This window comes from Poecilia mexicana, unplaced genomic scaffold (genome assembly GCF_051168715.1).
Source record: "Poecilia mexicana isolate PSO_F unplaced genomic scaffold, ASM5116871v1 scaffold_16, whole genome shotgun sequence".
Lineage (NCBI taxonomy): Eukaryota > Metazoa > Chordata > Actinopteri > Cyprinodontiformes > Poeciliidae > Poecilia > Poecilia mexicana.
The window spans coordinates 14,878,914-14,898,593 of NW_028263385.1; the positions used below are offsets into that span (position 1 = coordinate 14,878,914).

The window sequence follows — 19,680 nt, forward strand, 5'->3', positions numbered from 1 at the left end:
ATTTTCAAATCTCTATGGTTGAAAGACCTCCTTCCCATCACCCTAATCTCCACAGATTCTTTATCAGATTCAAGTCAAGGCTCTGGTTTAGCCACTCCAAAACACTAATTGGCAAAATTAGAAGGTCATCTTAAACTTAATCACTGGTGTAAATAATTTCCATCTTAATTAGCTTTAGATGACAGGTTGTCAATAGTCCTGCAGTGATCACATTTTTAGAGAAGGATAGGAGACCTATAGCATTCAGAAAGTCTGAAGGGACTGTTGGGGTCAAGGTTACAAAACAAAGCAGGAGTCGAAAACTGTAGAATGAGAATAATGAGGAGCTTGGACTAGTAGATATGCTGCAACTGGTAAGAACATGGATGATCCTTTAGTTTGTAAAGGAGACAGGAGAGTTGAATCAGGACATCACAGCTGCTGATAATGAGCATAATCAGTGCAGAATAAGTGAATCCCTCAGATGCTGCATGGATATGGCACAGGACATTACAATGTATGTATATTATGCACTAAATCATTTATTTATTCCAAATATTGTTTAGTGATCCAGGTTATGGGTTACTCTCTCCCTGACCCACTCCTTGGTAGCTCAAATGTCAGGCATTTTCAGCAATTTTTGGATTTAAAACTATCCATTATGCATTATGGTGGGTCATGTTTTAGCACTGGATTGGTCTTTAGTTCACCAATGAATAGATGGGGGGGATATACTCTATATTTGTTTATTTTTAACCCAGCAGCTACTAGAGTGTAATGGATTTAGAAAACATTAATTCAACTTCTTCAATTCACTATTATTGCCTGTGACATGGCTGCAATTGTCCCAAATCCACAACATAATTTTTATTGACTGATTTAATTGTAAGCAAAAGTAAGCAAAAAACGTAAATATAAAAAAAGAAAGCACACACTATTAAAAACATAGAGATTTTCCGTGTTCATCCAAATGGACTGGTGCTTAGAAATTTACAGAAGTCCCCCTACTTAAAGACACTTTAACTAAATCATTTGCAAGACTCTGCAAAACCAGACTGCATGATGAGGAGGTAATTAATCAATTAGATTTAAGTGTGTTGAAAAGTTGCAGGTCAGGTATCTTATGAGACCTTCAAGTTTAAAGGTTTTTAACCAGCTTCATCTCAGTTTATTAAATGGGTTAGGGTAGGGTGTAGCGTATTTTTGTATAAATTTAGGTTTTAGTTAATGTAGCACTTTTTCAAGACCAGGTCATATATTTAAACCATATAAAGAAATATGCACTTTCTTTTTTAAAAATAACGTCACCTCTTAATTTTCTGTTTTCTTTTCAATCATGCTTCAAATATTTAATATATTTCTTTATGTGTGAAATCTCTGGCAAAAAAAAATACTCCGGTTCTCATCTGGTCTGTCCCTGATTTGCACCCATCTCCAACAAGCAGCCATCTTTTCCTTCTGACCATTTCTCTCTATCCGTGTCAAACTAAGGGCCTTCTCTGGAGCCACGCATGCCGGACCGGATTCAGCATGTTAAACAGAGCTGTAGCAGGTGGTATTATTGGACCCGGTCCCCTCATCTCCCCCCACCTCCATCTCTCCCTCTCTTGCTCCTCATCTCCCAGTAAGCCCTTATTCATTTCTGCGTATAGGCAGGAGGGTGAACATGGACTCGTTGGGTCTTTTTGTCTTGCTAATACCTACGTTTTCCCACTGGACAGCTGCTTCTTCTGCTGGTAAGATGTTCATTAACATGAAAATAGGCCTTGTGTGATCATTTATTGTCTGTGTTTTTGGGTTAGGCAGGCAGAGCGTGAGCTTTAGTGGAGGTGTAATCATTCCAGAGTGAATTTGTACGGATTTTGAGAACTGCTGACCACCCTCTTTGAGCGTCAACAACTTTTCTTTTAGGACTGTAGGGTGAAAGGTGAAATTTGACTTTGAATTTCAAGTCTTTTATAGGAGGCCTTTCTTGTTTTCCTTTTAGATGAAATCAGCTGGAGCTATTCTGGTAAGTTCATGCTTTATAATATTCTTTGAATTCCTAAACCTCAGTCAAATGCGTAGCAGACTTTTTTTTTAATCACAATAGATCCAAATGGGAACAAACACGATTGTTGGTTAGTATGTGGATATAATTATTAGTCAAACTTTTAATTCCCATGCTAGTAGCTGGACAAATCCTGAAATAAATCAAGTAAATAGAACTTTTACAACAGTTTTCCTATGCCTAGTGAGCAAAGAGAAGTTTTTTTTTAATGTTTGCTTAAAAGTTAAGAAAATTACAAAACTATGTTCCCCAACTACTGGAAGCTCTCATAACTTTGGCTGAATTTGTGCTTTCGCCCTCGTGTTGCACTCCCTCTGTTTTCCTCTCTTTCCTTCTCTGTCTGTATTAGTTACAGTTGAACAGGCTGGCATGAGAACAGCAATCACACAGGGTGTAGGAACGGGGGCTGGAGGGTGATGGAAAGGAGCAAAGCAGGAAGAAAGACGGAGGGAAGAAGGCAGGTGCTTGAGGATGAGCGTGTTGCACTGAGATGGGACGGGTTTGAGGGGAAAGCATACCGAATCGTGCAGCGTATTGTTGCAGCGCACAATAACCGATGTGTTTATTGTGCTGTCGAGGCACACTGGCTGCCTATGAGCTGCACAATGAGTGTGTGGGAATGAAAGGGGCGCACAGCTGACCACCCTCTGCATGTATTCAGGGGAGCAACACTAACGCGTTGCACTTGCAGTAATTTTTCAGAGACTGCTTTGTATTTCCACATGACTGTTCAGACTTCATAAGGATACATGGATGTGCAAAGACGCACGTTTGGTGATTTACTTAATTAGCTTTCTGTAATCCAAGCCATTCACTGCAGCCGAATAAGAGACGGAGAATTGTGTCTGTATTATTCTCCCAAAATGCATTGCTGCTGTTGGCTTTTCTCGTGCACAACATTCTGTCACACTAAGAAATTAATTACATGCTTCGTCGTTTGTGTGCGTTGGTTTTATGGCTGCTCTCAGGACAGGAGCAGCGATCTTGGTGAGACAGTTAAACGGCTGTAATTGCTTCAGAATATCTGGCCTCTGGTGGTTACTATGGTGAGGATGAGGAGCGACGCGGGGCAGAGTTTCAGGGATGTTGGCGAACATGTGGCGTGTGTGAGATCCCCACCTTCCTCACATCGAGCACGTCTACATGCAGACAGGAGGCCCTCGGCCCCTGAAAATATTTTGTGCGGACCCCAATTGCAATTCAAGTATGGCACAAAATATCAAAAGCAAAAGATGTTTTTGTAGATGGATGCTTCTTGTAATTTAAGGGTTATCTACATTAGCTTGCATTCGAATGTAAAACCTTAGGCACAACAGTGTTTCTGTTAGGATGTGGATATTTGTGTGAGTTTTTGGTTAATTTAGTCTCTGCGTCTCTTGCCCTTCATTGTTCACGTCTGTCTCTCCTTCCCCTGATTGTCTTCTCTTTCATTTATACTCACCTGTATCTGTTTCGCCATCCGATATTTGTCTTTGCTGTCATCCGTCATGTCATCTTGTCAAGTTTTCCAGTTTCTACCAGTGTTTGACCTGTGCTACTGGACTTTTGTACTCACTTGAGATCTTCATTAAATAATCAAACTCAGTTGCTGCCTCTGCCTCTCTGCGTTTGGGCCCACACCACAACTACCACAAATCATGACAGTTTTTCTTTTATTAATTTATCATTTCTTAATTTTATTATGTTTTCAGGACCACAAATATCCATCGACTTTTACTCCTAAATAAATAAATTTAATAAAAACAAATAAACAGACTTGGGCACTAAACCTGGCACAATACATAGTGTTTACTTAAAAATAATCACAGATTTCCTGTTCTTAATGAGAATAGACAGGAAAAAATATTCAGACCAGTAAAATAGAAAAGATTTAAACCAAAACAAAGTTGGGTAAATATGGAATAAGAATAAATACATTTGTACGTTTTCATGTCAGCCTTTGAGCACCACTGCTTGATGATCCATCATTTACAATAAAACTGCATATATGTGAATAAAAACAAAAGCCTTCATATATTTAAAACATTAACCTTTATGTACTTTGGGGGATTTGATGTGATGGAACATAACATTGAGGAGTGGAAGGAAATTACAAATTATTTTCAAAATCTTTAAAAATGATCTGGAAAAAAATGTCATTTTGTGTTTACCACACACTCTTTACACACCTGTTAAGAAAATACATGAGTTACAGCCTCTGTTGGAGAACATCGGTGAACAAACGGCATCACGAGGACCAAGGATCAGATCAGACAGGTCGGGGAGAAAGTACACAATGTTCAATCTGTAGATGTGCTACGGATGTGCCCAAAAAACGGACTTGAAGCTGTGAAAGTCGACTCTACGCAGCGCGGACTGAGGGGGGCTGAATCCAGATCTCTGCACACTGTTCACAGTTTTATTTGTAAAGCATTTTGAAAGCCATATTTTTTTTTCCTTGCACTTTAATATGACGCACTTGTTCTCACATAAAATACAGTGAAGGTTGTGATTTTAAGTCAAAGTCGTAAACATATTCTTTTCAAAACACTGCCTTTGGGTTTATGTGAATGAAAAATGTGAGTAGCATCCCTTGTTTTCCAAAGCATTTCTCCCTTTGCAAATTGAATTCAGGTTCTTCGTCTCGCATGTCACATCCTCTTTCTTTCCTCACGCCGCTTCAGAAGAAGGCCTGTCCTTTTCCTCTGATTAAACTCAGTGAGACCATCCTCTCGTTTTCTTGCCACGTCTGTTCCTCAACTTAAAAACATTCTGCTGAAAAGTGGTTTTATTCACTGAATGAATGAGGTGTCTCTAAGACATTTGGCATAAGTAAAATCTAAAGTCAACCCATTTCGTCAGTGCATATAAATAACCTTGTTAAGTGAAATACCATACAAGCTAAAAAAAACAACTTATTTTTAAATTAACAATCAAAAAACTACATTAAATATTTAAACATCATTAAAAAAAATATAAAATTAACTGACTAAAAAAAAGCTATTCAATCAAAACAAAGGATGATAAGAGAAAAGGGGTTTGAGGAGACATAAAATAGTGAATACTGAAGGTTAATTTCATTTGAAAATGTAGAAACAATTTCACAGTTAATTTAAAAAAATAAATTGAGTTTAAAAAATATGCCTTTTTGTTAGTCGTACATGTTGTACTCATAAAACAGGACTGCGTCTTCTTTGTATGACAACTTTATTTACCCTCATGCTGCATGTATGTTTTGTGATTGTTCTCTCTGGAGCAGCTGAGCACAGACGACCACAGTCCCGTTTCTGAGCTTCTGCTTCTTCTTCTTAACGCTACTTCTGCTAATAACAGAGATTTCAGTAACAGATTCTCTAAACGTCTGCGCCTGAACAAAAATAACCACCCAAAAATGTTTTAACAATAACATTGCATAGCTAAATAAAATTTAAGTAAATTAGTGTTTTATTCATAACTTAAAAAAATGGAAATAAGCTAAATTAAACATTTCCAGGTGCAACATGTATAGATAAAAGCAGAGAAATCTGACTTTTTTGATGCAAAACATGTTAAACTTTATGTAAGGGTCAGTGTTTCATCCATCATTTGTTTCAAGAGGCTGCAGCTCAGTTTTTAACTGGCACTCAGAGGTTTGAACACATTTCCCTCTCTTTCAGCCTTAACTTAGTGGCTGCACGTTTCTTAGGATTCATTTTAAAGTTGTTTTTTAAAAATCCTATCACATCTCTCTGAGCTGTTGCGCCCTTATTCTACTGTTCTAGACGGTCAGCTGATGAGCTGCTCCTCACTGTTCCTCGGACTGAGTGTAAACTTAGTTCATGTTGTTGAATGATTTGAGCTCAGATATTAGACAGAACTGTCTGCTTTTAAATCTCTTTACCCTGGCCATTTCAGGTCAATTTTATATTAGGCGTTTTTCGTTGATTTACAATTTTCATGTTTTATTTTTAGGGCGATTACATCTTACTTGTATGTTATGCGTTGCCATAGTTTTTAACTTATCTACTTACAGCACTCTGGCCCTGTGATTTACAAATCGTCACATAAAAAAATATGGGATCCTTTCACATCAGCAGGAGCTGTTCTGTTATTGTGAGTTAAAGATCTGTGGAAAGAGGAGCCAAACATACCGTTTTGTGTCGAAGCAAAGAAAAACTCTTCTTAAATACTAATAGAGCAGCAAGGCTGTCAATAGTCAAAATTGTATTAATGTATAAAGACTCGCATGCATACGCACAGTGAAGTAAAGCATTTTTTCAGTCTAGCAACTCTAACTAAATTCCTTCTTCTTTAGCTCAGTTTGCATTTCTATCTACTGAATTCTAGAATGAGAGATTAAAAAATATATAGAGTTTTAATTCTTCCATCAAAGTCAGAAGAGTGGACACAATGAATACTGTACACTATGTTGACTAAATTGTAGTGGCACTTAAACGTGTCTTGCATCTTTGACTGTGTGTGGTTGTGCCTGTCTTTTGAAAACGATTCAGCTTACTCCCATGAGGCCATGAATGTAAATAGAAAATAGTAGAATAACTGTCCTGCATGGCCGGAGGCCGATCAATGGAGGCTTTTCACTGCGTAGCTCAGCACCAGTGAACTGTGTGATTGGGTGACATCACCGTTTCTGTCTTTTCTCTGCTAAAGGTATTGCTGGCCAGTCTGAGTGGTCAGAGTATTTCCCCGACTGTGGCGGTTCTTCCCAGTCACCTGTGGATGTGATAACCACCCAGACTAAATATGACCCCAGTCTGGTGCCAGTGACGCCACTAGGCTACAGTCAGCACGGCAACCAGCCCTTTTCGATGCACAACAACGGACACACAGGTAACTATGACGGCAAGCTCATTTGGTCCCATTAAGAGCTTCTGTTGTGCATTTCAGCTGTTCTGTTTACCCTGCACTCAGACGTAACCTGGCAGCACAGTTTTACTGCCAATTGAGACATCAGGTAACATTTCAGGAAATGCCACGTCTGCTTCTAGAAAAAAAAAATCTGTAAGTTATCCCAGTCCTTTCTGGGTCAATAAATTTTTCTCCTCTGCAGTGATTGTTGAGCTGCCAGAGTGGATGGGTCTTGGGGGGCTACCGTGGTTCTTCACAGCCGTTCAGCTGCACCTTCACTGGGGGAATGGAGGCCCAGGTCGAGGGGGCAGTGAACACACCATCAATGGGAGGAGTTCAGACGCAGAAGTAAGTTTAAACATTGTCATCCTGGATTAGATGGAGAAAGTTATAGCACTGCAATAGAAAAATAACCTATGTTGCACAAACTACATTAAACATGTTGCTTCTTTATTCTAATACTTCATAAAATTACAATCCACAATCATAATGACGGTCACAGATGTCATTTTTTGGATATTAATAGTTACCTGATCACCAAGGCTTTTTGAAGAGCCTAAATGAACTTTAATGTACCCAGTTTTAACAATGCATGATCAGGATTATTGCCCAGCATAAATAAAAAACAAACAAACTTTGAGTCATCTGAAAAATTTCAAAATGTGTTAAGATGTTCAGGAACAGCAGGAATGCCGGCAGGCTCAAGCAGCTGAAACATGAAAAAAAAAAAAATGAAGGAAAATTCATTTAAAATTTTCCTTATTTGCTAAATGAATTGTTTTAAAGCAGGGGCATTATGTAAAATAGACATCTTTGAGCTTTACATCATGTTATAATGCTATTCCCTTATCAAATGCATACCTAGATTGTTTCCTTGATTCTTTCACGAAATCTCCCTGTGGCAACCATACAGCTGTGCAAAATGCACATCTGGGGATCAAGGACCAAGGTTCTGCTGTGTCTGAGCTTCTGGCTCACAGAAGAAGCCCTCCCCCTTGACTCCTCCACTCGGCTCCTTCAGACTAGCCAGCAGCAATTGGCAAACCCCAGATAGACCTGCATCTGCTGAGCTCATTATAAAAGCTACTTCTCAGTGAAAATGTTGCTAAAGGATTAATAAAGAAGCAATGCTGTGATGACTTCATAAAGGCAGTTTTTAAAGAGACAGAGGCACATTTTCAAGGTGTTAAGTTACAAAGTCACCTTTTTTTAAGTCATGTTTGATAAATATATTTTTCTAACAACTGAAGGTAACCTAGTTATTTTATTGTATTATAAAATGGCACCATGTGCCTAGAAAATACATAGTGCCGCCCCTTTAACATGTCTTTTATGATTGGATGCAATAATGTCTCTTTCAGTTTCTCCCTCCATCTCTCTATTAAACCTTCCTCTTAAAGATGTAGAGAGCAAGAGGACAGTTTCTTATTTTTCTCTTTTAAACTGAACGTGTTCCTGCTCTCTCCAGCTCCATGTGGTCCACTACAACGCTGAACTTTACCCCAACATGTCCGCAGCCATGACGCAGAGAGATGGCCTGGCTGTTTTAGGAATTCTCATTGAGGTAAGGAAACCACACATAACTTCATTGACGGCTTTGAAACGCCACAATTATTGTCATACACACTAGCATGAGAGTGTTTGAGCATCTCGAGTCTGAGGTTTTGTTTACCAGACAGGTGATGAGACGAATCCAGGATTCAATAACATCCTCAACTACATGAGCCGAATCAGACATGCTGGTAGGTCTCCATGTTGGATTTCAAGCTATATCATGACTTGGGTTTAGTTTCTTTTCTATTTTTCTGTATTATCTCAGTATTTAGTACACTGCTCAAAAAAATAAAGGGAACACTCAAATAACACATCCTAGATCTGAATGAATGAAATATTCTATTGAATACTTTGTTCTGTACAAAGTTGAATGTGCTGACAACAAAATCACACAAAAATCATCAACGGAAATCAAATTTATTAACCAATGGAGGCCTGGATTTGGAGCCACACACAAAATTAAAGTGAAATGTTCCCATTATTTTTTGAGCAGTATATTTTTAATTCATATATATATACTGTATATATAATTTTTTTTATTTGAATCAAGCTTAAAATAATCCATCAAAGTCAGTGTTGTTATGAAGGAGTGGAACTAAATGACCACAATATGCTCTAAACCATATTTGAACATTTACAGATTTGTATTTGTGTATTGTGTCGTCTCTAATTTCCTGTCAGACCAGAGAGCGTTCATCCCAGCCTTTGACGTCCAGTCCTTACTCCCCAAAGATCTGGGACGCTACTATCGATACAACGGCTCCCTGACCACCCCGCCCTGCTACCAGAGTGTCATCTGGACCGTGTTTCATGAAAGGGTTCAGATCTCAAAAGCCCAGGTCTGGCTGACAATGAATGAGAAACACAAAATTAGCAAGCGTCTCTTAATCCCATATTTAACCGGGCAAAGTAATTCTAATCCAGATGCATGTAAATGCAGACTGACTCTGAACCATGAAGGTTTGCTGATGTGAGGCATTTATCTTCACTGTCTTCATTTAAAATGTAAAGAAAAGGTTACTTTAAAATGTTCCCACATTTTCTTCCGTTACAACCTTTTATTTTGATTTTATGTGATGGAGCAACAAAGAATAAGAAATAATTGTGAGTGGAGAGGATTTTTAGATTTTACAGTTTAAAATCTAAAAAAAAAATAAAAAAGGTATCTGCATACTTGACCTGTTTTAAGTCAGGTCTTTGTAGAACCTCCTTTCACACAAGTCCAGCTGGACTCCTCTTTTGGTAAAGTGTCCACATCCTGTTTACTCCTTCTGAAGGCAGTATGTTTTTTAATCCATCATAAGGAGGAGAACTGACTGAAAGCAGACATCAAGGATAATTTTTAGTGGAAATAAAAAGTGATTCACTTCAGTCTAAAGTCACTCTGAGGCATTTTTCAAGACTGTCAGTATAGTGAATTGAGCATTAACGTCGTTTCTTATGCATTTTGTTTCATTACAGACCTGAGAGTGTTAAAGGGTATGACGAATTTGATGCCCATGGTTGCAAAACGTTCGTGTTTTATACAGTGTTTTTTTTGTTTGTTTTTGTTTGCCTGATTCATTTATTTCTCAAATGTATTCTTTACTTTGAAACATAATTGAGAGTTTTCTCTTTTTATTAACTGTGTTACACTTAAGCTAGTTTTCTAGAAGTTATTTTAAAGTTGCTTTGCATCATTTCTCTATTGAAAGTTTGCCTCATTTCTCAAATGGTTAGGGTGTTTCTTTTCTTTTTAAGGTGAATTTGTGCATGTAAATAAGTCCATATGATTCCAATCTCTCCTTCTCTTCACTCCAGCTCCTGAAGATGGAGATGATGCTTTACTCCAGTAAAATCCAGGAAGCTGACAGGATGCTGCTGCAGGACAACTTCCGGATAACGCAGCCGCTCAACCACAGGGTCATCTTTGCCTCCTTTTCTGCAGGTTAGACAGAAAAAACGACGACGCCAAGACATTACCTATAATGGAGGGGGAAAAAATCTATTCATTTGCATGTGAAGTACTTCTTTGTGCTTGGAGAACTTTAATCTAATTGATATGTATATTTTAGAACATTTTAGCAGGCGAAAGTCCACATTCAACTTGATATAACCTCAGTTGTTGCTCCTCATTCACCAGCTACTCTTAATGCATAACAAAATAACAAGTCAGTGAATAGGCATTTAGACCAAACTCTGCAACTGGTAAAGCATGCAAAAAGTGAACACTGGAGCAGGGAGGGAATGCAGGAAAATTATTAATTACCAGTGACTTTGAGAGCAATGAGTGTAATGTGGATGTGAAGAATGAAAGAAATGCTGGGGAAGGACTGGAGAAGTGATGAGAGATCCGTTTGTGTAGGATCTGATTGAAAACGAGGATTTGGAGGAAGCAAACAGTGACTCCATTGTTATCACAGCAGTCTGACAAAAGGGGAGAGGAAAAGGAGAGAGAGGTGGAGACAGAGTGGTGTACAAAGACAAAGCAGAATGAATTTATGTAAAGTGCTCTTTGTGGTGAGTGACTGAACTGGAAGACTTGTGAGATCCGTGCAGATTTCTAAAGGCAGCCTGAGATCTTCAAACACCTGAACATCAGTTTCTGCAACAATGAATGAAACGTTCAACCATGACCAAGTTTAACCCTAAATATGCATAAATTTTTTTAATGAGGTGCTTTGTTTTTTAGAATCAGGGAGGGAGCTCTCATCTGGTAAGACGACAAATTATTATTGTGCATATATTGGCAAAAAGATAAAGAAGCAGATTAGATTTTTGTTTTTTGAGATTCACGATTCCGTTGCGTTGCCTCTGCAGGTGAGGTGACGGCCATCGTGATCGGAGTGATGTGTGGCTGCGTGGGTGTGGCGGTGATCATTCGCTTCATCGTGAAGACGATACGGTAAACTGTTCTTCTCATTTTGCTTCTTCCAATAGCTTGTTTTCCAATCCGGTCTTTCAGAGAGCTGCTGCTGATGCCGGTTGCCTGTGTGTTGTTGATTTGATGTGACACTGTGTGCAGGAGTTCAGCTTGTATATTCACTCTCTCTTTCTCTTGACAGATTTTTTAAACTCCTTCACCTTGAAACAGTCGTGGTAAACAGGTGGTTTACCTGATTATAACACTGACACAGATACCACCGATGCTTTCGTTGTTTGTTTGTTGAATGCAGATGTCCTTAGACGCAGCTCAGGGATAAATTATCATAAATTATCTATCAAAAGTAGAGAAAATCATTACCGTAGAAAACCCCAATCTTTCATTTGAAAACCCAAGTGGAGTGAAAAATGACCAAAGAACTATAAATGCATGTTTTCATTCATGAAATGTTTTGCTGATGGTTAAATACCAATAAAAAAAAACCCAGAATGTGTATTTTCAATTTATTAAATTGTGTGGCTATTGCATGGCCATACAATGTGGAAAAAGACAAACGTTTTTGGCCAGTTTTCTTTTCCGTTACAAAATAACCTTAAAATTTTGAGGAAAAAAGTTGCAAAATTACAAACGGTTTTATTCACCAACTATGTCCACACAAAAAAAGAATGTGACTTTGGTTTCCATCTGCATTCAATAAAGGCATTTTTTATATAAATAAAGGAAAGGGAAATAAAGTTTTAAAAACAGTTTGGTAAATTAAAGTGTGAATAATATCTTGAAGAAAATCCTGCGCTGCTGTTTTTTCCCCCAGCCTACATAATGCATAAAGGTCGTTTATATGTTGAAAGAAAGTCTTTGTTCTTTAATCCTGTTCTAAAGTATAAAGTTAGAAGCTCATTTAAACAATGCATGGCTGTCACAAGTCTTTGCGGCAGTGTTGGTTTAGTTCAATCCTGATACTTTAATCTCAACATTTCGACCTGACTTGGTGATGTGAATACTTCAACGTAGCTGAACAGACCGCAATCTCTTAAGGAAAACATTTACACCAAACACTTCCATATAAAGTGTTGCCAGGTCTGTTAAAGAAACTCAAATTAATCTTTGTTTCTCTGTGAAAATCTGAAGGCAATTTTAACATCAGTGTGGGGATAATCTGCTCTCTTAACATCATGCATGTTTCTGACTCCTCTGTTCCTGCTTTGTTTGCTCACACTAGACAGAAATGTAAAGTCTCTTCTTTAACCCGATACTTATTTCTGTTGCTTTGATCAGCAGTTTTCATGCAATGATCAGCTTCATCAAAACCCATGCTTTTTATATGTAGTAGTCTTGGTGCCTTGGCAAAAGAGAAAAAATGTTCAGTGAGGTGTGAAATGGGATTTTACTTTTATCGTCAAACTAAACTGTTTTGTCGATTGCAGACAAACGAATTAAAAGCCAGACTAGCACTTTAAAGGGTTTTGGCGCTTCGAGTCATTTTTCTGCTTTCTGAGGTCGTCACCATCAGGGGATTAACTAGGAAAATTATTGTAGACGGAACATTTTATAAAGTGAAGTCATATTAACATGAATCAGATGAAAGTGAGGCCCGGACTCTAGTTACACTTCTGGTACAAATGCCTCTTTATCAATCAACCCAGTTCTGCCAGCAATGCTCTTATTGTTGCATTAAACCGCAGACAAATGCATTGCACTTCTAAAATCCAATGTTTTTTCTCTTATTGTTTAGATCTTTAAGAGTTTGAGCTAGAGTGCCTTCATTTACGAACTGTGCCGCCCACGTTACTTCTTAGGCCTTTGCCCCGGAGGTTTTATTGCTGTAGCTGATCAATGTACTGATGCTAAACATAAAAACATCCCATAAAAGCTTATCTATGATTTTCATCGTTTCACATATCTGTTGTTGTTGTTGTAACTCGCTGCATTCACTCTGCCAATCCTTTAACATGTAAAACCATACGTATTTTTCACGTTGCATTGCCATCAGGAGCCCTTAGGTGAGGCCAGGCATCATGCTTAAAGGGCTGCTGACTTTCATAATCTCGGTCAGCTGTGTGCACTTGTTTTAAAACGTAACCTCCTGTCCTTATGAGTAATGAGAGCAGGAGTGAGGTTTTAAAATATCTGAACACAGTCTCTTTGACCCCTTCAATCCATGATTATTTCTTTGTTTTTGTTTTTCTTGTGATTCTGTCTTTTGATCTTGCGACAGCTCTACTTCTAGCTGGGACGTCCTGCACAATAACCGGCCTGCTCCAATGCCAAGGTTATTTCTCAGGATTTGTGACCTATGACCTAATGTCCTGAGCACCTCTCTTTGTTGTACACACCTATCCGGTCACTTAACCTCACTGTTTAGAGCAAAACGCCTCCTAATGTCTTGAAAATATTCCACACTCAAACTAACCTCCGTTTGTTTATATATAAACAAACTGATATATACATCAGCTAGCATTAGCGCTGCAGCACTCCTTGCAGGTAGCCACACAAATGCAGCAGTTTGAAACTCCCAGATGTAACATTTGTAATTTGATGTTGTAATGAACATTATAAACTAAACTTTAAGTATTCTGTTAGTCAAATAGCTTTTTAAATCTAAAATAAGCAGGTATAGACAATAGATGGAGTCATTACAGCATTTCCATAACAAATACAACTCTGATATTAGTCATAACAACCGACAGCCCAACTTTTACACCCTTAATCTGCTGCAAAAATGACTCGGATAGATGAGATTTCTTTTGCTTCAAGGATGCGATTTATAAAAAGTGCAAAACAACCCATATATTTAAACCAATCCGCTCGTACATAGAAACAAAGCTAGTGATTACTTCCCATTATATATAGATGCTAATAAAGTATATCACTTATAAAAGGTTCTAATTGTTACAGTATTTTTAAAAATGAAAACCACAATCACTGAGTGTATATTTATGTTAAGACATTTCTTGGTCTGTAAAGCTACTTATATTGGCCTTACTACTAATATTCCCTCTTGTTTCATCTCCCCATGTAAATATGTACGTGTTATGGACAATATAAGAACTACATTAACAAATGAAATAAACAAATCCCCAGACAGGTTTTCTGCAAGTGGGATAACTTTAATAACTTCTTCTCCCCCCCCAACTGTTTCAGAACAAAGGAGACCGAGAAATCCCAGGAGAAAAAAACAGACCTGGCTCTAACGATAACCTCAAAAGCTGAAAGGAAAGAAGAGTTGTCACCCTCGCCTCAGACCGAGCCATAGCTTTACATCTCACTTCAGGATGTTCTGTCTTTTTTCTCATCAGAGGTGCTTTTATGGATCTGTATCCTATGGAAAAGCAACTATATTTTATCTGAATTGATCACAAAGAGAAAGAGATTGTGTAATAAAAGCCTTTTTCAGTTAAATTTGGCTCAGTTTTCAGTCATGCTATGAAATGATATTCTACCCAAAACCAAGTAAAGCAACTGATGCTGGTTTAATATTCAGGTGTGTTTCATAGGTGTGTATACTTGAGATGAGGAATGCACATGAAATGTGTTTTTTTTTTTTCTTTTTCTTAGTTTTAATGTCATTTCTGTCACAATATTTCAAGCACTCTGCACTAATACTGTGTGCGCTTTTTACAGGAAATTTAAAAGATAAATGATAAAACAGACTGATGTAAAACATGACAGGTGACATGTATATACAGATGCTGTACAAACATTTCAGATCGGATTTTAATTCTGCACATTTTGTTGTAAATGGAAGTTATATTTATGTACATGCCTTTACTCTGTTGAAGAGAGAAATATAAACGCTGCATGCCATCTGCACATATCTGTTTATTGTTGTGTCTAACCTGTCTGCCTGAGCACTGCATTAAAACACTTGAATGCTGAACACGTTTTGAATTATTCACTTTAAATATCAGAACTGTGAGATGGAGGAGTTTGGAGAAAAAATATTCGATACAGAAAAATGATAGTGGAAGGAGATGAAGCTGCCAGAATAGATTAACTAACGTAAACATTCAGTCGAGGGACAGGAGTGGGGTCTTAAAGGAATATTGGGAAATGAAGGAAACGTAGTGGATATTTACAGATTAAGGAAAGCATTATTTATTTTCAAAATACAAAATAAAAAAAATTAATAGACGTAAAGTAATGTTGCTACACACATGTACAGTAGGTGGCGGTATGCACCTTAAAGCTGCTTGCGACCCGTCATAATGGAAAAGAAGAAGAACATCCAGTCGCAAAGCTTGGATTTCTGCTCCAACAGCGCCCCGTGTGGTCAGAGGTGTGTGGTGCACAAGTTCCTCCTGCTTCACACAGGAAGTGAAATGTGGAAGCGCAACTGACCGCAACCGTATGACAGAAGGACGTCCAAACATCTGCAGATTTAGATTTATTTTGATCAAAGGGCATTTTTCTGAGGCCACAACCAGGTAGGGAAGTTCTCCCAGCTGTTCCCTACATCCGCCTTTTGCTTTCGTGTTTAAAAAAGGGAGCAGAGACGCAGAGCTTCCGCTTTGCCACATTTCCCACTGTTTATTACGTGTCATGCATGTAGTCTGAGATTTTTGTTTTAGCAAAAGAAAAAGACAAAACACTTTGAGCTACTTTATTTTTTCCCATATTTTCCCCAAACTCATAACTGAATTCTTCCCTGCAGGAATGGCGGCCTACACATTGTGTCTCTGTATTGCTGCCAGTCTCCTTTTAACTCGGCCAACATCTGCCAAAAACGATGCTCCCTGTCAGCCCGGAAAGTGGAACAATGCCGCCGAAACCTTCATCAAGCGCCATCTTCCCCCCGGGACTCCGACTTCTCTGGACCAGAACGAGTGGGAAAAGTTCATCAAGTCTCTGGGAGGCTGCAACAGGCCCACGCAGTCGTTCCTCCACCCAGATGAGCTGGAGAAGGTGAAATCTGTGTGCTCCAGCAGAGGAGGGAAGGTGCTGAAAGATAACCTGTGCATCAGTAAGCAGCCATTTAGTTTTGTGACGGTGAGGAGCATCCAGGGAACCTGTGGGATCAAGAACGTCAAGCGGGAATCCAAACACCTGATCCTGGCCTGCGAGGTTTTGGAGAACCAGTGTGTCCCGGTCCACTTTGAGGGAAACTCCGAGGATCAAAAGCCCAGCAACAATGCCAGAGACTGCCAGGACCCTCAGACCAGAGGCCAGGCTCCCACCTTTAAAGCGGCACCTCTCTGGTTGTTTGCGTTTATGCTCATTTTCTATGCATTCTGACTTCTTCGAAGGACATTTTGAGGAACTACATAAGACTGAGATTTTTATCAGAGGATAATTTTGCTTTCTGTTGTGGTTTTTGATTTTGAAACAGTATTGCATCATAATCGCATAAGCCAAATTTCTTTCTTTCAAGTTTACCAAGAGCTTCCTCAGGTATCTGCATGTGTTTTCAGTCCAGTTTTTTCTGTCATAATTTATTGTCATAATCAGCCTTTCGGTAATAAAAAGCAAATTTTAAATTTACGGGCCCTAAATTTCTTGTTTCATTGAAGCAAAAGAAACAAGAAATTTCAGGGTGCAAAACCTGTTTATTATACAAATATCAGTATTTTAAATATCAGAATCCTGCCAGTCAAATGTATTTTCAGAACATTTAAATTTTATTTAATTTTTAACATTTCATTTGAGACTATAGGCCATGTTTGCATGTGTTTTCAGTCAGTTGGCTTTATGTGTTGCACAATTTATGTTCTTTTTGAGTAAAAATAGATACATTTTTGATATAAAGTGGATTTAAATTGGAATGACCTCGGGACATTTTAAAAATGCGTTTAATAAAAGTGTTTTCTTGACTCTGTGAAATATTTTGATCATCTATGAAAGCTATATTACTTAAAATAAGAAATAACCAAGAAACAACCTAATTGGAGTTTTGTGGACAAGAAAATGAATCTATAAATCAGTCTAAAAAAACCAAATAGAAGACTAATATCCTTTATTGTCCAAATGTTTTATATTCAAAGTAATCTAAAAAAAAAAAATATATATATATATATATATATATATATATATATATATATATATATATATATATATATATATATATATATATATATATATATATATATATATATATATATATAGAGGTGCTGGTCATAAAATTAGAATATTGTGATAAAGTTCATTATTTTCCATAATGTCATGATAAAAATTAAATTGTCATATATTTTAGATTCATTGCACACCAACTGAAATATTTCAGGTCTTTTATTGTTTTAATTTTGATGATTTTGGCAAACAGCTCATGAAAACCCAAAATCCCTGTCTCAAAAAATTAGAATATTATGAAAAGGTTCTCTGAACGAGCAATAAAAATAATCATCTGAATCAACAAAGTAACTCTAAACACCTGAAAAAGATTCCTGAGGCCTTTAAAAACTCCCAGCCTGGTTCGTTACTCAAAACCGCAATCATGGGTCAGACTGCTGACCTGACTGCTGTCCAGAAGGCCATCACTGACATCCTCAAGCAAGAGGGTGAGAAACGGAAAGAAATTTCTGAACGAATCGGCTGTTTGCAGAGTGTTATATCAAGGCACCTCAGTGGGAAGTCAGTAGGAAGGAAAAAGTGTGGCAGAAAACGCTGCACAACGAGAAGAGGTGACCGGACCCTGAGGAAGATTGTGGAGAAGGGCCGATTCCAGACCAAATTAAATTTTCATCTCAATAAAACTTTTCAGCAGATGGAAGCATGAAGTGCTCCAAAATCTTCTGATAGCTGCTGCATTGATCCTGCCCTTGATAAAACCCAGTGGACCAACACCAGCAGCTGACATGGCACCCAGACCATCACTGACTGTGGGTACTTGACACTGGACTTCTGGCATTTTGGCATTTCCTTCTCCCCAGTCTTCCTCCAGAGTCTGGCACTTTGATTTCCGAATGACATGCAAAGTTTGCTTTCATCCGAAAAAAGTACTTTGGACCACTGAACAACAGTGGTCCAAAGTGCTGCTTCTCTGTAGCCAGGTCAGGCGCTTCTGCCGCTGTTTCTGGTTCAAAAGTGGCTTGACCTTTGACCTGGGGAATGCGGCACCTGTAGCCCATTTCCTGCACACGCCTGTGCACAGTGGCTCTGGATGTTTCTACTCCAGACTCAGTCCACTGCTTCCCCCAAGGTCTGGAATCGGCCCTTCTCCACAATCTTCCTCAGGGTCCGGTCACCTCTTCTCGTTGTGTAGCGTTTTCTGCCACACTTTTTCCTTCCTACTGACTTCCCACTGAGGTGCCTTGATATAACACTCTGCAAACAGCCGATTCGTTCAGAAATTTCTTTCTGTTTCTCAGATGGCCTTCTGGACAGCAGCAGTCAGGTCAGCAGTCTGACCCATGATTGCGGTTTTGAGTAACGAACCAGGCTGGGAGTTTTTAAAGGCCTCAGGAATCTTTTTCAGGTGTTTAGAGTTACTTTGTTGATTCAGATGATTATTTTTATTGCTCGTTCAGAGAACCTTTTCATAATATTCTAATTTTTTGAGACAGGGATTTTGGGTTTTCATGAGCTGTTTGCCAAAATCATCAAAATTAAAACAATAAAAGACCTGAAATATTTCAGTTGGTGTGCAATGAATCTAAAATATATGACAATTTAATTTTTATCATGACATTATGGAAAATAATGAACTTTATCACAATATTCTAATTTTATGACCAGCACCTGTATATATATATATATAAGGTAAATTTACAACACATGAAAAATAATGTTGCGCAGAAATTTAAAATATCGTACTTAAATTAAAAGTAATGTGAAACTGGTCATGAGTTTCCCATTTTCGGTTTTCAATGTGGAAAAACATGGCGTGTTAATTCTGGTTCTGGTTTTATTTCAGTTCTTCAAATTTCTTTGTAAAGGAAACACAAACACTTCTGCTCTGGGTAATACCTTATCTCTGAGAGAGAGGCATCGGGGAAATGTAGGCTGTGATTTCAAAGCAGATGAAAAAATAACTCATTTTTGGATATACAAATAAAACCAGATTTACATTAAATGTTTAAAATTACAGCTTTTTCTACTGCTTGCTATTAATTGAATCTAAAATGCTCCCATTTCAGGTTAATTTTAGAAATTATTTATAGTTGATTAAATGTTGGAATGAAGAAAATTGTTACAAATTTTACTTGAAAAAAACACCACAACGAATTTTTTTTGTAAAACCAAAGTGGTATGTACTTATTGTAATGATGAATCATCCTTCCACTGAAGCACAACCGGTTTATAATTACCATTTTTAAATTACGTTTGAAATAAAATGACTGTCCTGCAAATCTGAGACATTTGAGAAAATAAAGTATTTTCTTTAACATTTTTAGGACATCGAGCATTTTTATATTTCAAGCTTGGAAAGTTAAGCATGGTGATTAATCACGTTTATTCTTGGATACAGTTTCCGGAA

The 19,680-nt window shown here is 37.9% G+C and overlaps 2 protein-coding genes across 6 annotated transcripts; both read left to right on the plus strand.

Moving 5' to 3' along the window:
- Positions 1-228: 228 nt before the first annotated feature.
- ca14 (carbonic anhydrase 14) lies at positions 229-15,147 on the plus strand. Of its 5 annotated transcripts, none has more exons than XM_088014118.1 (14): positions 229-353; positions 1,471-1,531; positions 1,632-1,715; positions 1,967-1,990; positions 6,656-6,835; positions 7,056-7,201; positions 8,322-8,417; positions 8,529-8,595; positions 9,089-9,246; positions 10,208-10,334; positions 11,079-11,102; positions 11,207-11,291; positions 13,486-13,539; positions 14,412-15,147. In XM_088014118.1, exons 1-14 carry the CDS (start codon positions 342-344, stop codon positions 14,521-14,523), a joined length of 1,230 nt encoding a protein of 409 aa, XP_087870244.1. In that variant the 5' UTR covers positions 229-341; the 3' UTR covers positions 14,524-15,147. The 5 variants fall into 5 exon arrangements, with proteins under 5 accessions (XP_087870244.1, XP_087870246.1, XP_014842674.2 ...); XM_088014120.1 differs by having other exon boundaries at positions 1,636-1,715; XM_014987188.2 differs by lacking the exon at positions 229-353 and adding an exon at positions 380-496.
- A 390-nt stretch (positions 15,148-15,537) lies between these two features.
- Positions 15,538-17,087, plus strand: LOC148155018 (uncharacterized). Its single transcript, XM_088014172.1, has 2 exons — positions 15,538-15,694; positions 15,922-17,087. The coding sequence occupies exon 2, from the start codon at positions 15,924-15,926 to the stop codon at positions 16,500-16,502; it is 579 nt and encodes a 192-aa protein (XP_087870298.1). The 5' UTR covers positions 15,538-15,694; positions 15,922-15,923; the 3' UTR covers positions 16,503-17,087.
- Positions 17,088-19,680: the final 2,593 nt, after the last annotated feature.